General features: G+C 44.8%; 1 protein-coding gene across 1 annotated transcript in view; it reads right to left on the bottom strand.

Moving 5' to 3' along the window:
- The window catches only part of KCNAB1 (potassium voltage-gated channel subfamily A member regulatory beta subunit 1), a 151,948-nt gene that overhangs the window by 22,969 nt on the left and 106,100 nt on the right, over window positions 1–22,879 (bottom strand). Inside the window, 6 exon segments of the mRNA XM_033150493.1 lie at window positions 1,685–1,771; window positions 4,944–4,987; window positions 9,999–10,043; window positions 11,311–11,355; window positions 12,228–12,307; window positions 20,901–20,938. Of these exon segments, the coding sequence (XP_033006384.1) occupies window positions 1,685–1,771; window positions 4,944–4,987; window positions 9,999–10,043; window positions 11,311–11,355; window positions 12,228–12,307; window positions 20,901–20,938 (339 nt within the window).

Below are 22,879 nucleotides of genomic sequence, written 5' to 3'. Positions count from 1 at the left end.
GCTCACAGTTCAAAGTGGGAAGCTTACAACAGGAGATGCTTGAAAAAGCATGAAGCAGATGGCACAGAACATCCAGGGTCAAAACAGACAAAGCAGAATGCTAACAGCTGAGAGGGGTATTGGTACAGATGCACATAGCCGTCAGAAACTAGAACTCGTCAAAAATGGGAATCGCAAGAAGGCAGCCTGGTACTTCTCTAGCTAACAAGAGCCGGGGCAGCAAACTCCATGCTGCTGCTGCTGCTTCTTCTTCTTCTTCTTCTTCTTCTTCTTCTTCTTCTTCTTCTTCTTCTTCTTCTTCTTCTTCTTCTTCTTCTTTTCTCTCTCTCTCTCTCTCTCTCTCTCTCTCTCTCTCTCTCTCTCTCTCACACACACACACACACACAACTTAATGTTATATGTAACAACTTAATGTTATATGTACCATGATTGCAATCCTGTACAAGGTTAGGCGTCTCAAATCCCATTGACTTCAATTATCTTTATAGTTAGTAGGTTACTGGGCTTTAAGAGGTTTTTAGCTATGTGCAAGATTGCAGGCCTGTTTTTATATTTCTATATATTATAACTGACTGAGCAAAAAGGTTATGTCTCCCTCCAAGATACAAGACATGTTATGCTCCGTGACCCCATCAACTGCGGGCAAATTTGCACTAGACTCAGTCTCCAGTGAAAACTCTCAACCCTACAACCGTAGGGCATTGTCAGCAAGCATCACATCAAAGCAGCCTTTCAGAAATTGATATTGGCATCCGTTCCAATTTACACTAAAGGGCTGCATCGTTTTGCTTTGCAACATCTTAAAAATTCATCTACGCAGAGATTAATCTACATGTAGGGAAATTGTTCCTGATCTGTGTATTTGGGGGGAAACAAAAGGCCATGTCACAGATTATGTGTTTGGAGTAAGGAGTTCTCCAGCTGAGCCTGGGCTCAGCAGAGGTACACTGACTGAAGTCATTTATCCTGGCTGAGATGGAGATAACTCTGGTGTAAGTCCTCTATCCTAGCTCAGCCAGTTCAGCTGGGACTCAGCCAAGGCTGGGGTAAATCCCTTAAAAGTGGTGTTTTTAGGGTGTGGCAGAAGGAGACTTGCTCCGATTTCAAACTCCATTCAGCCTGGTCATGAGATCTAGCAAACCAGCAGAAGCCACATTGGCAAAAAGCTTTATTTTAAAGGCTTATTTTCCCTCTGAGCGAGCAATGGTAAGATACATCAAAATAATTTACTCCCGTGTAAACAACACTGGTTTTCTATAGTTTTTATTGTGACCACAATCTCTGTAACATTTTATTTCCATAGTTGGAGACTGAGGCTGAAAAGAAATTGTGAAAACCCATACAAACCCCTGCAGCCAACTTTAATTTGTTTGACTATGTCAGGAAAAAGAAATATTTACATACAGGGAGTGGATGGCATCAAAGTTGCTGTGGGGATATTAATAATCTGGCCCTGGGGTTATAAAACACAGTTAACATATTCTTCCACAGAGCTGAATCCACACACAACTTTCTCAAGAATGGAAATGTGAAAGACTCCAAGAGATTAAGATTGAGATGTTTTTCAAGCAATTTCCCTCACATGAATACTTGAGGAGAGCCATTTTTCTATTGGGGCATGATTGGTATAAGCTCCTGAGCTGTGGCCAGCCAAGCAAAAACTTTTATTAAATCTCTCACTGACCTTCCATTGGGGTATTGTTGTCTGGTCGATTTGCAAAGACGACGTCCACATACTCAAGCTGCAGCCTCTGGAGAGAGCCTTTTAATCCTAGAAGTAAAATAGGGAAGCATTAGAAAGAGAGAATAAAAGAGAGAAGACGACGTGCGGAACCCATGACAAAGAATCTGATGACTCAAAAATATCATGGGCTTGAACCATCTTTAAATCTGTTGCAGAGATTGGTGACGTTATGCTGTCTATTAAAAACAACCAAAGCATGAGTTTATACAGAATTCATGGCCTTCCACATTTTTAATTTTTTTTTATAAAAAAATCATAATTACACTGAAACTTGGATTGGAGTCGACAAGCATTTAACCACAGTATCCTTCTGCGCTTGTCAAACTGTAGCCTCGGGGGACAAAGCTGATAGCGCAGATTTTGTTTCACAGTACATCTAATCAAAATCGTGTCAGAGTGAATTATTTTGCATACTCCGCCTCTCCCTGCAAGACTGCACTGGTATATTGTTCCATGGAATTAAGCCCTGCCACTCAGCGAACCAATAGGATTTAAAATCTGGAGGTGAATCTGGCACTCTAATACAGTATACAGTCATGATTTCCAACCTGGTTCAATGCTGCCGAAGGCAGATTGCAAACAGGTATCCCTGCAGCAGGGATGAGCAAACCCCTGTGAATTTTGATTTCCAAGTCTAAAGTTCAGTTCTTCTTCATTCCTACGTCAGTTTGTGATTATTATTATTTTAAGTGAAAAAGGTCCTCCAGAAAATTCACCAGCTTTTTAGCGCAAAATTCTCTCAGTATGTACATTTTTGTATGCAATTTTACCTAATATGCATATTTTTGAACTGCGCATTTCCCCCAATGCAACGCATGCATGCTATTCTTACTTACTGTATTTTTCCGTGTATAACACACCCCCTATTTTGGGAGACTACAATTTAAGAAAATGGGGGGAGATGGCCCAGAGCTGTTGAGCATTTTTTTTAGGGGTGCCCTGAATTGGGGTGCTTTAATAGTTGTTGCCAATAATCACTCAGCTGACTCACAAACGCTGAGAGTCACGCGTCAACAAAGCAAACAGGCGTCTGCCCGCTCGCCGCCAGCAATTGCCCGCCCAATTGTCGCAGCAGAAGCAAATCAGAAAGAGCCCTTGCCGCAGACGCCAATTGAAAGATACTCGGAGTCGAGTGTGAATTTCATGCTCTTTATTCAGCTCATAGTAGTGAGGAATGTAGTTCCCCCAAAACGTTTGCTATTGTTCTGGGACCAGTCAGACTGCTGCAATCTCAATCCTATTGTTCTAGGACCAATCAGCCTGCTGCAGTTTGGATCCTATTCAACTCAGTACATAACACCCCTCCCCTCTAAGTTCCAGTCCTGCCTGGGAGGTTGCATCCATAGTCCTCAAGGTACGCTGGTCGCCTACGTGTGCGTTGCGGCCTGGGCTGGTCGCCTACGTGTGCGTTGCGGCCTGGTCAGGGGTTCTGGTTCTGGCTCGTGTTCCAAGGCTGCTGGTTGTGATGGGGCTGTTTGGTCTGGCGCAACCAGCTCGCTCTGTCGTGGCTCTGGTTCCGGTGCCCCGGGCGATTTCGAATGTCTCCTCTCCGCAGACGCTAAAGAATATCGCCCTCTTCTTGGCATCGTTGGTGACCCCTTTAGCTTCTAGAAGAAAGGTGAAATGGGTGGCGTATCCTTCCCAGTCTCCTGATGCTGGGTTGAACGGCGAGAAGCTGCTGTCCGTTGCCATCTTGAGTTCCTTGGGACCCAGAGCTGAAGCCTGGATACACGGTGCGAGGCAGCTGTGTGGCAGGTGGCGTTGCTGCGGTGCTGTGGGTGGCAGTCAGCTCAGCGGGATCCCACCTTCGTCGCCAGTGAAAGATACTCGGAGTAGAGTGTGAATTTCATGCTCTTTATTCAGCTCATAGTAGTGAGGAATGTAGTTCCCCCAAAACGTTTGCTTTATATACACTATTTACACAATGGGCCCCACGTGATTGGCTAATTCCGGGATACTCCTGTATGCCAATCAGAGTGCAGATTCACTTCTACCTGGAGCTGGATTGGGTGGCTCCTGCGGACCAATCAGACTGCTGCAATCTCAATCCTATTGTTCTGGGACCAGTCAGACTGCTGCAGTTTGGATCCTATTCAACTCAGTACATAACACCAATCACCCACCAAACTGCCACAGCAACAGCCAATCCTAAGCAGCCCTAGCCTCAGACACCAAGCACCCACCCAATCACCAGTGACAAGCTGCTGCTCGCGGCTGAAACAAATCGCCCCTCCCCCCTCTGCGCTATCCATGTATAAGATGAACCCCGATTTTTAATATTCTTTTTGAGTAAAAAAAAACCCTCATCTTAGACATGGAAATGTATGGTATATATGCATTTTAATACACAGTTTGCCTTACTATAAGTATTTTTGTACACATTACTGGCAAAGTGATTGTTCCATCCGGACAAGTGTTTTGGCTTGCCAGATGGAGCAATCTCCCCTTCTCCTCACCCATCCAATGTTCTGGGGGTTCTCTCCAAGCCATTGGGGGTTGCATGGGGTAGGAGAGGGGGGAAAGTCCCATTGCCCTTACGCATGGCTTCCACAGGCAGGGCTCACTAGGTGCACCCTGCCCTAAGCACAAATCTGGTCTTAAACATGGACTCAGTACATCTTAAGCCACTAATCCTTAGCTTCAGCTCTTTACTTGCAAGCAACTGAAAAGCAGTGCAGGAATGGCAACATTGGTGGGCTGTTGCCAACTACTCAGATTCATTGAAATTAATGGACATAATTAACTCAGATCCTCTAAGTGTCCCTATTTTCGAGGGACAGTCCCGGATTTACAGAAACCACCCCGGTTTCTGATTTGATCCCGGAATGTCCCGCTTTTCCTTAGGACGCCCCTATTTTCATTGGAGAAATGTTGGAGGGTACGTTAACTTAAGTCCACTCCTTTCAGTAGGTCTACTCTGAGTATAACTGAGCTGGGAAGAACCCAAGGCTATTGCAATATTATGCCAAATGCAGTGCTTTTTTCTAAAAAAAATGTTTAGGGGTACTCTCATTTTCCTACTCATATTGAAATACTGCCCCTCAATGAAGCCAAACTTAGATTCAGAAAATGTTTAGGGGTATGCGTACCCCTGCACCATCCTCCCAAAAAAAGCACTGGCCAAATGTATGGGAAGCACTTTACCATAATAACACATTATCACATGCACACCAAATATTTTTTATTCATACTTATATACCTTCAATAATGTGTTTTCTTGAGAGTCCTCTTTCTGTTTCAGCTCTGCAAGGAGAAAAGGCATACATTTTCATGTGAGCATTGTTGTTCCATACCCTTTGACTTACAAACGGGATTCTGCTGCGTCAAAAATAGTCTCATAGGACATTTCGCTAATAGCTAATACCCTTGGTTAAAGCAAACAACTGGCTATATTGAACTGGTATCCAAAAACAATTATCACACATTGCTATATCAACCTGCTTTAAAAATAATAATAATAAGATTTTAACTTTGGCTTCAGCAATACATGAATAATTCTACATAAGTGCTTTTACAATTCACAATCCGGATCTGGTCTTTCATAGTTATCTATCTGTATCACTACATACGGTAGTTTGCCAGGGCAGAGAATTTAAATAGACCAGTCCAGTTGCAATGTGGATTCTCTCTGGGCTGATAGGTTAAAATTCTTAAGCAGAGAAGGCTCCCTAAATTAGGGTTGCCGTGTGTCCTCTGTCCCACAGACATGTCCTCTTTTTCAGGGTTAAAATTTGGGACAAATTCCATTTATTTGCTTTGAATGGCCGTCATAGCATTCTCTCTTTTTTTGCTCTTCAAAATATGGCAACCCTACCTAAATGGCCTGGGTGTTTTGAAAGCTGAAACAGCAACACTCCCTATTTGTACACAGCATATAATAATGCACAAGCAGTAGTGATCCAATAACAAAACCTCTCTCTCTCTCTGTGTGTGTGTGTGTGTGTGTGTGTTCACGCACATAAAACCAACCCAAAGCCTCTTGGTTCAATTAGAAAGACCATTTCCAACTTCCTTTTAAAAAAGCCTTTTCAAACAGAAATCTGAACGAAGTCAAATAACTCCAATTTGTGATGCAGCTCCCTGCAATACCAAAAATTCTCTTTCAGTGTTAGTTCTTAAAAAACAAACAAAACCAATGACCACAGCAGGGGAGGAGGAAGCCTCTTGGCCACCTGGGGGTGGGGGGTCCTGACGTCACGATACACGTCAGGATGGACTGCGCATGTGCGGAAATGCCACACATGTGCATTCCATCTGGGCTGGCACTGCTGCTCCCGCGGTGAATGAGTGAGCCGCCAAGCGAACGGTGGCTTGTGGGGCTGCCCCGTCTGTCCGTAAAGTAGCACAGACGGGGGTCGGGGGCGGGGCTCGGCTTGGGGAAAGCGGGAGGGGCTGCCGAGTGTCACCCCCCTCCCCTGGAACACGGGCCACCCCACCCCCATCGCACCTCCCTTGCTACGCCACTGGACCACAGGTTTCAGTGTTGCTTTTCTTCTCCTTCAACTCTGCTGTCCGTAATAAGAGCCTGAGTGTTGACAGTAAGACACACAGGGGTTTCTGAACACACGCACCCCCAGTTTCGGAAGTCCGTGGAAAGTTATACTGCAGCTAAAATTGCAAACTGGAAAGCAGCCAGACACACTTACTTAATAGGAAGGAGTTCAAAGATGTTTGGCATGTAGGCTACATTCAAAGTCTGCATTTTAGCTTAATTCACCAGAAGGAAATCTTCATGCTAATTATCCAGGATTAGATTCCTATGTATCAAAGAGACCATTTCCTCCCCTACGTAGCAAGGACATGCTATGAAAGGAGCTGGATTCTGATTAAACTCTCATCTGAGCAGCAGGAAAGAAGGCAATGGCTACCCGATCCCCAGAGGGTCCTCAGTTCCTGAAATGGCCATTTTAAGAGTGCAAAAATATTTTTTTGGCTTCATCAGCATGCTTTTGATTTTGTGTGTGTGTGTGTGTGCGCGCGCTTGTGTTCATTTTCTTCCCCAGCCTGCATGCTGCAGCTGGAAGATAGACAGGAACAGCCTTGTTTGTGGACTGCAATCTAAGAAGTATGATTTGAATTTTTAGTTTTCGCTTCACCGGAACCTATGGACTTCAAGCACTAGAGGGGGGGGTGGTCCGTTGGCCTGTTCTTATGTTCTTAAATTATTTTCTCATTGAAGGCAGCAAAATCACACAAGCACTGCACCCCTCTCTGCCAGTAAAAAAAATACAATAACAAAACATTAAATACCGTAACTGTTTCCTTCCCTTTTATGACACCTAAAATCAGTTGCCTCACTCTGTCTGTCAGATGAAGTGTTTTTATTTTAAATGACTTAATTTTTTTTTAAAGCCTATTCAACTTTGAATAATTTTGCCTACAGTTCAAAGGGTGGGTTGGGCACAACAGAAGTAATAATAATAATAATAATAATAATAATAATAATAATAATTTATTTCTACCCAGCCACTCTGGGCGGCTTCCAACAAAAGATTAAAAATACATTAAAACATCAGTCATTAAAAACTTCCCTAAATAGGGCTGCCTTCAGATGTCTTCTAAATGTCATATAGTTGTTTATTTCTTTGACATCTGATTGGAGGGCGTTCCAAGTAATTTTAGCCAGCAAGATTTGTACAGAGATCCTGTGAACAGGGAGAAAGATTCCCCCCCCCCTTTCCATTTAGGCCAACATGGGGAGAGAGAGAGAGAGGTGGTCACATTTTATTTTAAACAATATGGTCCTTTTGATCTGGTCTCGCTACAGGGAGTGATCTGAGCTTATATCTCAGGGGTCAGGCAGATATTTTTAACTTTCTGGCATTAAATAAAATGCTGCCATTTTTGGCAAAGGCTGAATATTATTTCCTCCTTACTGGTGAACATTATGCAGTATGCACACTTTTTAAACTGAGTTTGGAGGAATGAGTGAGATGCTATTTATATATACCGTATCTTTATTATGCCTGCAATCCTGCACCCATTTAGACTGCTGAAATTGATTCAAATGGTCTGTTAAGCAGCCTAACTGTGCGGAGAATTGCAATTTCATGTATGTATGTATGTATGCATGCATGTAATTTAAATCTTTCTAGGCTACCTCATAGGGAAAAGCCCTCTCAAGTTGGCTTACATTAAAAAAAGAAAAGGGGGGAATAACACAATTGCAATAAAACACTATCGTGTTAAAACAGCAGTTAAAACGTTTTATAAATGGCTTGGATGAAGGAATTGAGGGGATGCTCATCAAATTTGCAGAGGACACCAAACTGTGAGGGGTAGCTAATGCTGCAGAAGGCAGAATCAGGATTCAAAATGACCATAACAGATTGGAGAACTGGGCGCAAGCTAAGAAAATGAATTTCAGTAGGGGCAAATGTAAGGTTCTGCACTTAGGCAGGAAGAACCAGATGCACAGATATAGGATGGGGACACCTGGCTTACTAGCAGTACATGTGAAAAGGATCTAGGGGTCTTGGTAGACCACCAACTTAACATGAGTCAACAGTGTGATGCAGCAGCAAAAAAGGCTAGTACTATTCTAGGCCGCATCAACAGAAGTACAGTGTCCAGATCACTATGATTCTATGATTCTAGTGCCACTCTATTCTGCCTTAGTCAGACCACACCTGGAATACCGTGTCCAATTCTGGGCACCACAATTTAAGAGGGATGTTGACAAGCTGGAACGTGTGCAGAGGAGGGCAACCAAGATGATCAAGGGTTTGGAAACTAAGCCTTATGAGGAGTGCTTAATAATAATAATAATAATAATATTTTATACCCCACCCTTCCTGATCAAAACCGGGCTCAGGGTGGCTAACAACAGACATAAAACACTGATGAAAAACAACTTTTAAAACAGCTTATAAACAGCATAAATACAACATAAATGTGGCATCACCAAGGCCAACTGGCCAGATTAGTCTTGCTAGGGCCAGCAAGGAAACCAGGGAAGAAAATTAATGTGGGGTCTCAGTAGGGTTTCTCCATAGAAAAAGAGGAAGGGAAAAGGAAAGAAGGGTCAGGCGGAATAGCTCTGTCTTACAGGCCCTGCGGAAGGAGATCAAGTCCTGGAGGGCCCTAGTCTCATGGCATTCCACCAGGTTGGAGCCATCACTGAAAAGGCCCTGGACCTGGTGGAGAATAATCTGGCTTCTTTAAGGCCCGGGATCCTTAAGCTATTATTTTTCGTGGACCTTAAGGTCCTTTGCGGGACATACCAGGAAAGGCGGTCCCGTAAGTACGAGGGTCCTAGGCTGCATAGGGCTTTAAAGGTCAAAACCAGCACCTTAAACCTTGAAGAAGCTGGGTATGTTTAGCCTGGAAAAGAGGAGACTGAGAGGAGATATGATAGCCATCTTCAGATTATCTTAAGGGCTGTCAGTGTCACATGGAGGAGGGAACAAGCTTGTTTTCTCCTGCTCTGGAGGGTAGGACTCGAACCAATGGCTTCAGGTTGCAAGAAAGGAGATTCTGACTAAACAACTGGAAAAACTTTCTGACAGCAAGGCCTGGGGTCAGTTGCTCCCACTGCTCCCTAAAGTTTCATTTGGGGTCATTTGAAGGAGAGAATTGGGTGGCGATAAGAAAAGTTTAGTACTTCGCCCTTTTGCCTGCTGACCTTCCCCCATAATTATCTTGGCAAATGCTAAACATTACTTAGCACAAGGGTGGGGAACCTCCAGACGTTGTTGGGCAAACATAGCCAGGGATGTTGGGAGCTGGCCCAACCACATCTGCAGGGTCACAGGTTTCCCTCCCCAGGGATTTTTCCCCCAGCTGAAACTCTCCAGAACTCAGTTCCGGCACCTCTCAGGTGGGCGCCATTATCATTCTAAGAGAACAAGGGAGGTCTTCATCGTGAGTTCTGGCCCCTCTTTTTCTAGAAAGATAGTACTGCCCAACCTTGATATAACAAGTGGTATGAAGAAGCTAAGAAAGTGATGGGGAAATGTAGTTACAAATGTGAGCTAGCACACTTGTGAATCAGAATGGATGCCCATTAAATAGCCACTTAAACAGGCAATGGTTCCTAATTAGGATGACGGCTCAAGAAACGCATAGTCTGAAAGCTACCTAGGATAACTCCGCTCTCAGGTTTAAAAATTGACAGCTCTTCAAAGAAAGCAAATTATCTTTGAGGTTACACCAACCTAAATGCATTTTGATGGTACAAAGCCATGCAATACATTTTTTTTTTACTTTTAATAACAAATGTTTTCTACAACACAATGATTAAAAGGAAACTTACTTTCCTCCCCAGTAGAGTTTTGTTGTAATGACCAGACTTGACCTCCTAAACAAATAGAACACATAAAAATTGAAAAACAGGCCATTATGTTTTTTCCAACTGCATCCTTCCTAATACAGCCATGCCTAAAATTCACCCATAAAGACGAAAGGGAAACAGCAATAGCTCTTACATCATAAAAAACTCTTCCATCAAAACTGTGCAGTTATAGAGCAAGATCGATACAGAACCTGACAGAATGTTGGCACTGTGATCCACACACACAAAGGGTGTGTACACATTACTGGTTTAGAATGCAGCTAGTTCCTTATTTTTCTTAATTCAGATTTGGACCAGGCATTATTGCCTTTGCCCTAGTCATTCCCAGGCCGGCCGCTTCTTCCACATAACACCAGCAAAGAGCAACTTGGAGGAGGTTAAGCAGCCTGAAAAGTAGAAGAATACTAGGCTAGTGTTGGTCTGATTTGTGGGCAGGTTCGCCCAGGACCGGCACTAGGGCTTCTTGCGCTCTATGTGAACCACCTTCTGGCGCCCCCCCCCCCCGCCAAAGCCTGCTTTAGCGGGAGGTGGGGGTGGTGGTGAGGCAAGGTGTTGACAGCTCTAGACTTTTTGCATCTGCTTATTCCCTCTTCAAGCTCCCAGTAGCGACCAGGGACCAGCCCCGTCCCCGCTCCGGCAGGGCTAAAAGGCCTCGTCATAGGTGGCCTGTTTCTTTCTCACCCCCGACCCCGAGAAGGTGACGGCTCCCTTCTAAATCCCCTCATGGGACTTCACCTGCCGAGGCGGAACCGCCCCGCCTGCCCCGCCGCCCGCCCCACAAGCACCCGACCGCCCATGGGGGCAGGGGAAGGCCGCCGGCGGGGCCGCGCGGCTCCCCCCGCTCGCTGCGCTCAGAGACGGGGCTGGGCGGCCGGCTTGCAGCCCGCCCGGGGGCAGCATAGGTGGCAGCGGCTGTGCCGCTGGTGTGCGAGCGCCCGCCCGTGGAGGCGGGTTGAGGAGGGGGCGCCCGGTATGCCGGTGGGCTCGCGGGGGCACCCCTGGGGGGGGCCGGCACCCTGGCACGCCACGCCACCAGCCCCAACGGACGAGACAGGGCTGGCTAGCCCATCCCGCCCAAGCCTGGCCAGCGCCCCCTCGATTTTGGCGCCCTAGGCAATTGCCTAGTTCGCCTAAATGGACGCGCCGGCCCTGGGTTTGTCAAGCCTTTGTAAAGCAAAGGCCCAAGATTCAGAGTAGCTCTGTGAGTCCTGATTTAGTACTCCCAATTCTACCATTGCATACCAAGAATTGAATGCTTAAATCTTTACATTACCTCCAGCATTTCTTTTTTATTATGCTTCCCAAAATCACCTCGGCCCTGTGGGAGGAATAAAAAAGCCCAGATGCACCATTTGGAAGAAATGTTTTTGGACATAACAGTATGGTATCACACCCGTTTATCGTTTTATGCTAACTGTTACAGGTCTATTTATTGCATTCAGTTGTTCATTCATTCACAATATCAGTGCTTGAGTGATTTGCACAATTTCATTGCAAGTCAGTATTGATGCTGCTTTGAAATAATCCATCTGCTCCCCGCTGTATGTATAGGCACTTCTGAGCTTGAAGGATCACCAGCAATAGCTAGTCTTGATGCCACTTGGTAGTCATCTTCTAAATCTGGGATGGAGAACCTCCAGATATTGTTGGACTTCAACTCCCATCAGCCTCAGCTAGCATAGCCAGTGGTCAGGGATGATGGGAGTTTTTGACACATCACAGGAGGAACCATCTTGGCTTAATTAGCTCTTGACACATGTTGATCACATGATTTAAAAGTGTCTACTACACAGATTAAATACACATGGGTCTGGCCTAATACACATGAGTCTAATACACAGGGTCTAGCTATGTTTTAGCACTCATGGACTTAATTAAATTCTAACACCTACTGGACACAGGGATTTAAGGGTGTTTAGCACCTGCAATTCATAACAATATTTTATGTATGATGGAATAATTTTTTAAAAACAACAACAACCCAGAACACAACTGAAATATTCAGTTGAGAAATTAGCACATCAACACATGGTAGAGATTAGTACCAGACAGCCATAGGGCCATTTTTTCCCTAATGCCCCTTGTTACTAATGCATGTTTGCTAAAGTCTTCTGTTCTGGCCAGGTGCTGCAGCAGAGCTGCAAGTTAGTTTCTTTAACTGGATCCAACAAAGTAAGCACAGATACTTACTTTCCAGCTGCATACACCTCTGCTGTGTCAAACAGGTTTACTCCACTCTCGTATGCGATAGTCATTAGCTGTTCCGCAACCTTTGGGAAAGGGAAACATGACATTAGTCCTAGAGAATACGAAAGGTAGCATCACATTCTAGTGTGCTGTGCTGCAGAAACTACCCATAATAGAGCGCAGGTTTGCATAGAGAAGGACCAAGGAACTTCACCCAAACAAAACCCCAATTTTTAAACCATACCGAATGGAATAGCTGTCAACTTTTCCCTTTTTTAAAAAGGGAAATTCCTTTATTCCGAATAGGATTCCTCGCAAGAAAAGGGGAAAGTTGACAGCTATGGGTGTGGCAGTGCAGGAAAGAGGACTGCTGCTGCTTCTACTGTCACTCCCCATTTACTCAGTAGTGGCTGGTGCTCATTTGGACAGACAGAGCCAACTAGTTATGTGTCAGGGAACTGTCTCCGGCTCAGCGCAGGGTGGTGCAAGGGCTTTCGGGATGCTACAGAGACCCTCAGCAACACCTGAGAAGCAGCACTTCCTCTTCCAGCGGGAGCAGCAGCGATGCCTCAAATGGGGAAGGGGAGGAGGTTCAGGGAACTGGCAGCCAAGTTTCTGGGGATTTTAGAGAGACCTCACAGCCCACTGGCACAGAGGGAGGCCCGCCACTTCCGCCCCCCCTCCAATTGCGCAGAGGGGTGCCACGTAGGGAAAGAAGGAGGGGATTTCGTATCCCTGGACTCTTATGCTGGGGGAGAAACCGGAAAGGGGCACTCCCGGATTCTGCTGGTGGATGAGACAGACGTGATTTGTTAGCTCTGCACTGTAAATAGTTTTGCACAATGAAACCATTAAAAGGAAGCTACGGAGTTCGGCTGGTCACTCACGAGCAATTAACTGAGGGCTTTACATTATGGTTTGTCCCATCTTCCTCACTGCTGAAGTCTACATGGGCCACAATGAGACTAAGGAGCAGGAAGGTGGCAGGTAGAGCTACCCCCTGGACTGGTTCCCAGTAAGAAGGTGGGAAGTGGGGGCTGGCGAGAGCAGACTGAAGTGGGTGGGGCAGCACCCCATTCACCCTAAGGAACCAGCCTCCGCTGCATTTGTCACCCAAAAAAGTAAGAAGAATGAGAATTATAGCGTTGGAAGGCTTAGGATCTCCCACCTGCTACAATGCAAGAATCTTTCACACAATGTGAGGCTCAGACCCAACGAATGAGAGTCTCATGCTTTCCTGACTGAGCTGTTTTGAAGACACAAAGTACCATAAATTTGGCCTCCGCAACAAAGCAAAAATAGTATATAACCATATTCATTTCCACAGTTTCATGTTGGGCAGTCAACTACACATTTGAAAAACCAAGCATTAGCAGCCACAGCAGTAATTACAGACGTCACAAATGGTTGTGATTTATTTTGCAAGCTTATTCAGGGTCGGCTATGATGATGGAGCTAGCATAGCTGAATCAGCGTTGCCATTATATGAAGTACAATGGTCAGGGGATTGAAGAAACTTGACCATTGCAATAATGATGATGAAATAGCTGGTCAGAAGGAAATTATGAAAACCAGGCTGCTTGTTTTATAGTTGCATCAAAACGGCGTCTTGTTTTAGCGGCAGGAAAGGCAAACCGAAATGACCATTTAAAACAATTAAAAATCTCTCCATTGTAGGTGAATGTGCATAGTACATCCAGCATTTTTGAAGTGCTTTCCTTATTTATTCTGGGACTGGTGCCATCTCTTTCCATTGTTACAACCAGGCCCCATCTGTAGTATTGTATCGCTTATGACAGTTATAGCTTCCCTCAAAGAAATCTGTGAAGAGTAGCAGAGCTACAATACTCAAAATTCCCTGGGAAAATGGAGTGGTTGTTACTCAGATAACTGAAGCTCTGTGAGGGGAATAGGGGCATCAAATCACTCTCAGTGCTCTTAACAAACTACAGCTCCCAGGATTCTTTGGGGGAAGCCATGACAGTTTAAAGGAGTATGATACTGCTTTAAATGTAAAGTGCAGATAGGGGCCTAAAACTAGCCTGCACAACTCCTGACCTACCAAGCCAAAATCAGCTTATCTCTTGCTCACCGTAAGCAGGATAAACCCATGTGGTTGTTGCCTGAAGGCATGGCAGCAAAGCTCTCCCAACCTGGGCTCAGAATCAAACTTGGGAATACTGGAAAGCCAGATCTAAAATGAAATGTGCCTTTTCAAAGCTCCAAACTTTCTTGCTCGCTTGGATAAAAAAAAGAAGTCCTGGCTCCTCAACCATCTCCAACATCTTCCAACCCCCTATACCCACCGCCCACAGGTCCCAAACACACTCTCTGGTCCCTCGCCTCCTTGTTGGCAGTGCCACAGGAATGGTGACAATGGCAACCGAAGAGGCAAAATGGAAACTTTCTCCCACCCTACTCTCTGTTGCTCAGACTGATTGATGTTGTGGAGTAGATCAGGGTTTGGGGACTGGATCCAGCCAGTGGGACTGATTCTTATTTCCTCCGTTGATGGCTGGGTGGGACCAACCACCTGTCGGTTATCATACAGCCATAGCATTGTAGAGTTCGAGGGTCCTTTAGTCCAACCCCCAATGCAATGCCTGATGTCACCATGACCCAGAAAATCCAGGGTGGGGGAAATAGCGGTTCATTTCAAGGAAAGTAATGCAGGGCTCCTCAAGGGCTGTCGATTCATTCCTTTATTTCACAACATTTGGCTAACTGGGCTGCAACTGGAATGAGGAGTCCCAGGTCCATTTGCAGAGCTGGCTGTTACCGGTAAACAGGGTGAGTTAGTCCACCTCAGAGATATCACTAGAGGAGCAGAAAACAGTCTGTTTTGTATTTATTATTCTTTCTTGATCATCATGACAAAACCATGTTGATTTTCTGCCTCAGGTGCCAAGACTATTCTTGGGCTAAGTGTCTCTTAGGGATGTTTTCAGCTGAATCACACACGCTTCAGTTATGTCTGCTGCTGATCTCCCAGAAGGCAAAGTTACAGAGAAAGCACTTGTTATTTCTATTGCCAAACACAGCCTTCATTAACCTGGTGGCTTCTAAGTGTCTTGGACTACAACTCCCATCAGCCTCAGCCAGCTGGCTGGGACTGATGGGAGTTGTAGTTCAAAACATTTGAAGTCTATCAGGTTGGTGAAGGCTGGCTTCACTCCTGAAACTTAGACATAACAGTCTGCAGGTGACAAAGTGCTTGTAAAAGTCATTTGTGGCTGCCTAAGATTTTGGCACTTTATTTCATTCCCTGCAGCATTTCCTCCTGTCACAGTGTTCCACTTACTGGATTAGTCCCGTAATCAGTCATTGTCTTTCCCTACTGCATATAACCCCTCTTATTTGAAGCGAATAAAATAAGCCTTGGACAATTTGTGGAAGGGAAAAAAATATATCTCCATGTAGCAGTTTTTTCCTGGCCATTCTCCTGCATTTAAATGTTCTTCAAATGGCACTTCCGTGTCACTATTGCTTTTTTGAAATAATTTAAACTATTGATCAGAAGAAGATAGCTTAACTATAGGAGATGACAGAGAAAACTCATTCTTAAATGTCTCCCCCCCTTTTTTTTTTTACATCTCTAGTTAAGGCTTAAAATTGGGTTGTCAGGCCTTTAGTGCATTGATTGGTCACATTAAATAAAATTGCATGTTGCCGAACATCAATACAGGTGCCCCGTTTAAGGACTCTGAAGGAAAGTAATCTCCTCTTAAGGGAATGTGCTACCATGATGCCCTTGGTGAAGCCTTAATTTTAGTCCATTACTATGTTGGCATGACCAAAGAACTGAATCAGGGGAAACGACCTCTCAGTCACCTTCTGTGTTTCTGGCCTTTTACCTTATCTGCTGGGCAGGAATCACCAGGAAGACTGCATTGTAATAATGATAAGAATAAAACTTTTGTTGTTCAGTTGTTCAGTCATGTCCAACTCTTCGTGACCCCACGGACCAGAGCATGCCAGGCATGCCTATCCTTCACTGCCTCTCGCAGTTTGGCCAAACTCATGTTGGTAGCTTCGAGAACACTGTCCAACCACCTCATCCTCTGTCGTCCCCTTCTCCTTGTGCCCTCCATCTTTCCCAACATCAGGGTCTTTTCCAGGGAGTCTTCCCTTCTCATGAGGTGGCCAAGGTACTGGAGCCTCAACTTCAGGATCTGTCCTTCCAGTGAGCACTCAGGGCTGATTTCTTTAAGAATGGATAGGTTTGATCTTCTTGCAGTCCATGGGACTCTCAAGAGTCTCCTCCAGCACCATAATTCAAAAGCATCAATTCTTCGGCAATCAGCCTTCTTTATGGTCCAGCTCTTACTTCTGTACATTACTACTGGGAAAAGCATAGCTTTAACTCTACGGACCTTTGTTGGCAAGGTGATGTCTTTGCTTTTTAAGATGGTGCTTTGGGATTGGGATGTAGACTGATCTTCTCCAATCCTCTGGCCACTGCTGAGTTTTCCAAACTTGCTAGCATATTGAGTGTAGCACCTTAACAGCATCATCTTTTAAAATTTTAAATAGTTCAGCTGGAATATCATCACTTCCACTGGCTATCTATCTGGCTATATCTATCTATCTATCTATCTATCTATCTATCTATCTATCTATCTATCTATCATCATCATTATCTATCTATCTATCTATCTATCTATCTATCTATCTATCATCTACCATCTATCTATCTTTCTATCTATCTGTCTGTCTATCTATCTGGCTGCAAAAGATTGTGTATTTGACCTACAGAGGCAAGTTCTCTTTAGAGTGGGTGCTGAATGCTTGGGTTTGACAAATGTTAGGGTATAATTAGAACTTGCATGTTGGCATCAGGAATAGCCAGACCCAAGTGTATGCTAGGGGTAGTCAGAGGTGTGATGGACTCACTGATAAGCCTCTGTAAAAATGCTAGTAAAGTAGGCACACTTCCTGGGTTGTGTGTTGGACGTTGTAATCCTAGCCAAATCAGCAAGTGTTAATGAAGTCAGAAAGACTTCTTTGTGAGGTGACCTCCTGGGGTGGGGATAAACAATTAGGGGGTTCAGAGCATCAAAATATTAGGTGTTCACACAGCACAGGATCAAAGGATGTGAGAATGCAAATGTGAGGCATCTCCCTGTGTTAGAAAAGGAGAGCCTAGCCCTAGAAGCTATGGAGTGTGAGCCAGGAATGTTGGAACCAGGAAGCAGAGAGGTTACGATGGGATGTTCCCTGCAGAGCAAGAGAGGTTGCAAAGAAGGGACGCTGATGCTGCTACTATGGAATAAGCTGGCATGTTTTGGGGTGCTGGTGCTGCTGCTAGCCCCTCTGTTGAAGGCTCTAGGTTGCATGTACAGTATATGAAAATAAACCATATGTCATAAAGACACTATTGCCTCGATTGTACCTAATTTTCCAAAAGAAACAAAAACACTGGGCGAGCGCCTGAAGTCTCACATACCGCTCAGCTGAGACTGGGGCAATTCATAACAGGTATAAATTAAAAGGATAAGCAGAACAATGGAAGCTCACCCCAAGTGTCCTGTCAACGCAGGAAACAGTTTGTAAAATAGCATGGACTTAGTTCAGTAAATTAGCTCATAGGATGGAATCAATTCAATTTTTTTTTGGAAAGGTGTAAAATTAAATTTAAATTTGGCAAATATCATCATCATCATCATCATCATCATCATCATCATAGCGGCTATATATCTCCAATGCTGTTTTTCTACAGATCCATTTAACTACACATTCCCCACTTCTTGTCACCATTATTAGAAATCATTGCGAGGGCTTCTCAGCGGCACAATTTATTTCACCAAGCGCTTGCAGGCACAGTTTCTTTTCTCCATTGCTACGCAGTGCTCTGCCACTCTTCATTTCTGCAGCCGAGCAGGCTTATTTTGGAAAGCAACATAGGGCTCTAATCTACATGTGTCCCAAAGGAGACACTGAATAGTGGAGTGAATGCTCCAGTGGACTGCAATATTCCCACTACGGGGAACATCTGCCAGAATTTTGCAGGGGTCTTCAAAGTGCTCTTGTAAGTTGCACGGTGTTGAAGCACCAATGCTCTGATTTTAAAAGAAATAGGGTCTACACGTCCTTTACTCAGAGGTCCTAGTATGTTCAGTGGGGCTTACTCCCCACTGCTGCAGGATTGCAGTCTTAAAACAACAACAACGGCAGGAATTGTGCTTAGAGCAAAAAATAAATGACAAATTCCCCTATTCTAAATACGATTTCTTTGTTTTGGTTGCTTTTCAGTCCGATACAAGTGAGTTCTGAAGCTGTGCTGATAATTGAGTAGAGCAGTTAGGAGAGGTACCTGTGTGTTGCTTTATTTTAATCACTCATCTAAGTGACCCTCAAAACACAGAACCCACCATCCAAATTTCTAAGGCACTTCTAAAGTCTTTGGGAAGCACTGTGTATCTCAACAAGAGTTGAACCAGGGAGTAAAGTCCAGAATATTTGGGAGAGCACAGACCTCGGCCGTTCCTTAATATTTGCCATGTTGCAATGAAACACACATGAAAACCCACCCAGCATTTAGGGGGTGGGGGAAGTGCTCCCCCAAACAAGGAGCTTACCCCTAAAAGGTAAAGGTAAAGGGACCCCTGACCATTAGGTCCAGTCACGGACGACTCTGGGGTTACGGCGCTCATCTCGCTTTACTGGCTGAGGGAGCCGGCGTACACCTTCTGGGTTGTGCGGCCAGCATGACAAAGCCGCTTCTAGCGAACCAGAGCAGTGCACGGAAATGCTGTTTACCTTCCTGCCAGAGTGGTACCTATTTATCTACTTGCACTTTGACATGCTTTCGAACTGCTAGGTTGGCAGGTCAGCGGTTCGAATCCCCGTGGCGGGGTGAGCTTACCCCTACTTTTTTTTGGAAGTATTTTTATTAAAGATTTCTTGATTTACAAAAGTATGTGCAATGTCTCTCTCTCGTATTTTTACATGTATCATTTTTACAAATAAAATCAGTTTCATTTTTTGAGATATTGAGAAGAAGAGGGGGAAAGAGGTGGACAGAGGGAGAGGAGGGGTGGGGGTGGGGTCGGGTGATGATGTTTCTATTTTACTTAATATATGTAGGGTTTGATGTCAGCGTTGCTTGTGCAGGTTCTCTTTTGTTGGCTTATGTTCCTTTGTGTTCGCGTGTGTTCCTAGGCCGGGTGTGGTTGTTCGTTTGTGATTGGCTGTGGTGGTCCTTGTTTTCATGTGTGAGTGGGGTGGGTGGGTGTTTTGGATCAAGTTAGCCATATTGATTTGTATGCTGTTGGTAGCTTACCCCTACTTGCCCCCAATTGTTGGACTCATTAATACACACTGTTATTTTTCTTTCAGAGATTTAAGAACTTACCCAACTAGAAATATACTTTGCTCTTTCTGTGCCCTGCCTGATGTCCCCACCCCACCCCCGTGCTGCCACCACTGCCAGCAAGGCCAGAGGTCAGGTATGATGGGAGAAACATCTGGATATCCCCTATGCTTGCTTTAGTGATACACAGCTGGAATATTGATGGGGGCAAGCGCCTTTCATGTGTTCAGTACACCATTTTGAAATATTGTAGAAGCAGGGCCAGCGTAAGCGATTATGTGAAGGACAGGTGGTGCCCTTCCTTGGTGGACAGTAGCCAACTAGATTGGCAGTTGACTCTCACTTCTAGCCCATCTGAAGCAGCAAGCCAGGTTAGGAGGGGCAGGATAGGCTGTGAAGCACACTCGGCTCTGTCCTCTAGCACATTGACACCCTCTTCGCCGAAAGATCTGCTTAGCAGCCTCTCCCACTCTGAGCCCAGAAAAGTCCCCTCATAGGTTGTCTCCCTTATAACCTCCCTTCAGCTCATGTTCAAGCAAGAAAAACAAGTTTTTAAACCTGAAACCTGAAACACAGCTATTTACCAGCTTGGAGTAGCTATCAAATGTCAACAACTTGGACCCTGTTGTCCACCATCACGGGCCGATGTCATGGAGAGAAAAAGAGGCCAGTTTCGGCAAGCCAACCTTACAACGCGAATGAAAGAAATGGGCAGTGCGATCCTGCTGAGAAATGTTCCATTGAATTAAATGGGATTCACTCCCAGGAAAAAAATGTGTCTAGGATTGTAGCCTCTTAACCACTGTTTTAGCATAACATAGAGAACATAGAAAGGTGCGGAGAGGAGTGCCTAGGAAAAAATGAAGATAGTACCATGTTATCTGTGTAACCAAATACTACTGTTGCCAGTAGGAGAGGTCTTGTGTTCATAGTAATTTGTAGCTGGCGCCTGAGGTTATTGACTGAGCCCATGTTGGAGCTGAATTGTGAATCAGGTCTGCTAAGCTCACAACTCACGCTCCCCACTGCCCTGACCTCAAAATGTATTCTTCATATCCCCGTCAGTGGTCCACGGGTGTATTTCCTTTCAGGAACATGTTTAAAAAGGCATTTTAATTGGATTCGCAGAGCCATTTAATGCCAGAGGTGCTGTCCATTAAATTCCAGGTTCTGAAAAGATGTTCTGAAGAGCATGAAAAGCACAAATCCTTTTTCTTTTATGTATGATCATTCCTGTTGCTGGAAAGGACTCTTTACATTCTGTCATCTGTGCTTTGCCTTTTAATTAAAAAGACATATAAGAAATAAGGCGCAGTCAAATCTCATTTTTTTTGCAAGTTGTAGTTAAATGAAACTTTGCTTACCTCGTCTGAAATTTGACCTCCAAACGTGACCCACGTCCCTAGGAAGAAACACAGTTATTTGTTACTCTTTAGGACTTTCCTTTAATATACGATACACATAATAATTAGGAAACTTTCCCTCAGAGAATCTCCCAAAGCTGACTTGTTCGACGAGCTCTTTCCTAATGAGAATGTACTCCAAGGATGTTGAATGCTTTCAATTTAATTGCCTGACAAGCGACAGTGGCCCGGCTTCCGTTGCTTAAACAGCCTTGTCATAGCTAGGTAGGGATTTCTCCTTTCTGAATAGGACATGGATGAAATGTTTCGATAGGAAGAGATTACTGTCAGTGGATGCACTGCTCCTGTTAGCAATTATGGGTAAGTCAGTATGAAAAAGAGCCCATGGTGCAGCTAGAAGCTAGATTTGATCAGACATCCGCTCCACATGACAGTTCCCACATAAACTGCTCTGTGCAGAATAGGCGCAAGTCAAGCTCGCTTAATTCAGTTTGCAGCGCAATCCTCTACATGCCCTCTTAGGAGCAAACCCCATTGAGTTCAATGGGGTTTACTCACAGGTGAGAGAGTGCAGAAGCAAGCTTTCCCCTTCATAGCAACCACTGAATGTTTTGGAGGGCAACATCCTTCAGTCCCAGCCGTCGGCTCCCAACAGCACACTGGGGTCATGGATGTTGTAGTCTAAAAGGTCAGAAGAACAGCAAGCCTGGGAAGTCTGCTGTACTCCTTTGTTTACATGAGATATAAAACCTGAAGCGTACCTATTTAAATCCAGAGTATGCATGTGCTTTCAAAACAAACAACAAAACCATCGGAACAGGACTTCCCTGTAAGTAAATATTTTTATTGCAACTATTTTTATTGCAATTATTTCCATTGTTCTCCCTCTCCTCATTTTATACTTGCAAAAAATCCTGTGAGGGCAAGGTTAGAGCTTTATTCAACTTTATTGCCAGGTGGGAAGAAGAAGAAGAGTTTGGATTTGATATCCCACTTTTCACTACCCGAAGGAGTCTCAAAGCGGCTAACATTCTCCTTTCCCTTCCTCCCCCACAACAAACACTCTGTGAGGTGAGTGGGGCTGAGAGACTTCAGAAAAGTGTGACTAGCCCAAGGTCACCCATCAGCTGCATGTGGAGGAGTGTAGACACGAACCCGGTTCCCCAGATTACGAGTCTACCGCTCTTAACCACTACACCACACTGGCTCTCACACCACACTGGCTCTCACACCACACTGGTGGGGATTTGAACCCTAGTTCCCCAGGTCCAGGTTTGGTACCCTAGACATGAAACTGCTCTACACGAGCTTGCACTGTTAGGCTGTAATCTGTAATATGCAAAGGACTGCGCTGTTAGGATGCAATCGTATATACTAACCCCCCCCCCGAGAGCAAGTTCCATTTGACCCAACATGTTGCACAGAATCGCACCATTACACGTGTGTGTGTGTGTGTGTGTGTGTGTGTGTAGTTGTTGCATAGATTCTGGTTAACTGAAGAGAGGTTTGCTTTCCTGCATTTTCAGTGAACTGAAACACACCAGGATCCCTACTATGTGCCAGCCTAAGGATTGAGCCACGGAGCCCTATCGGTCAGTTATGTGAATGAAAACTTCAAGACCACACTTGCAGCAGTTACACAGCTGACTTCTGTATGTACTGCTAGATCTAAAACCAGCCATTACAGATTAATTTTACTCGGGGGCGGGGGCGGGGAGAGAGTATGATCTTGTATGAACACTCTGATAACTCAGCTAGTGGAGAGAGCAGGATGTCATGACAATGCATAGTTGCTGCCGCCAGCACTCATTGCCACCAGCTGTAGAGAGATAATACCCTGGGATTTGAAAAACACAATGAGAGCTTGGCTTATGTATATCACTGCATTGTAGACAACATTAAACCTATTCAGGCACTGTGGAGAAAAATATATACGTTGATTATCAGGTGAGGGAGAAGGGAAGGCCCATACACACTCA

Source organism: Lacerta agilis, chromosome 5 (assembly GCF_009819535.1).
Source record: "Lacerta agilis isolate rLacAgi1 chromosome 5, rLacAgi1.pri, whole genome shotgun sequence".
NCBI classification, from domain to species: domain Eukaryota; kingdom Metazoa; phylum Chordata; class Lepidosauria; order Squamata; family Lacertidae; genus Lacerta; species Lacerta agilis.
This window is presented reverse-complemented; position numbering and strand designations above follow the sequence as displayed.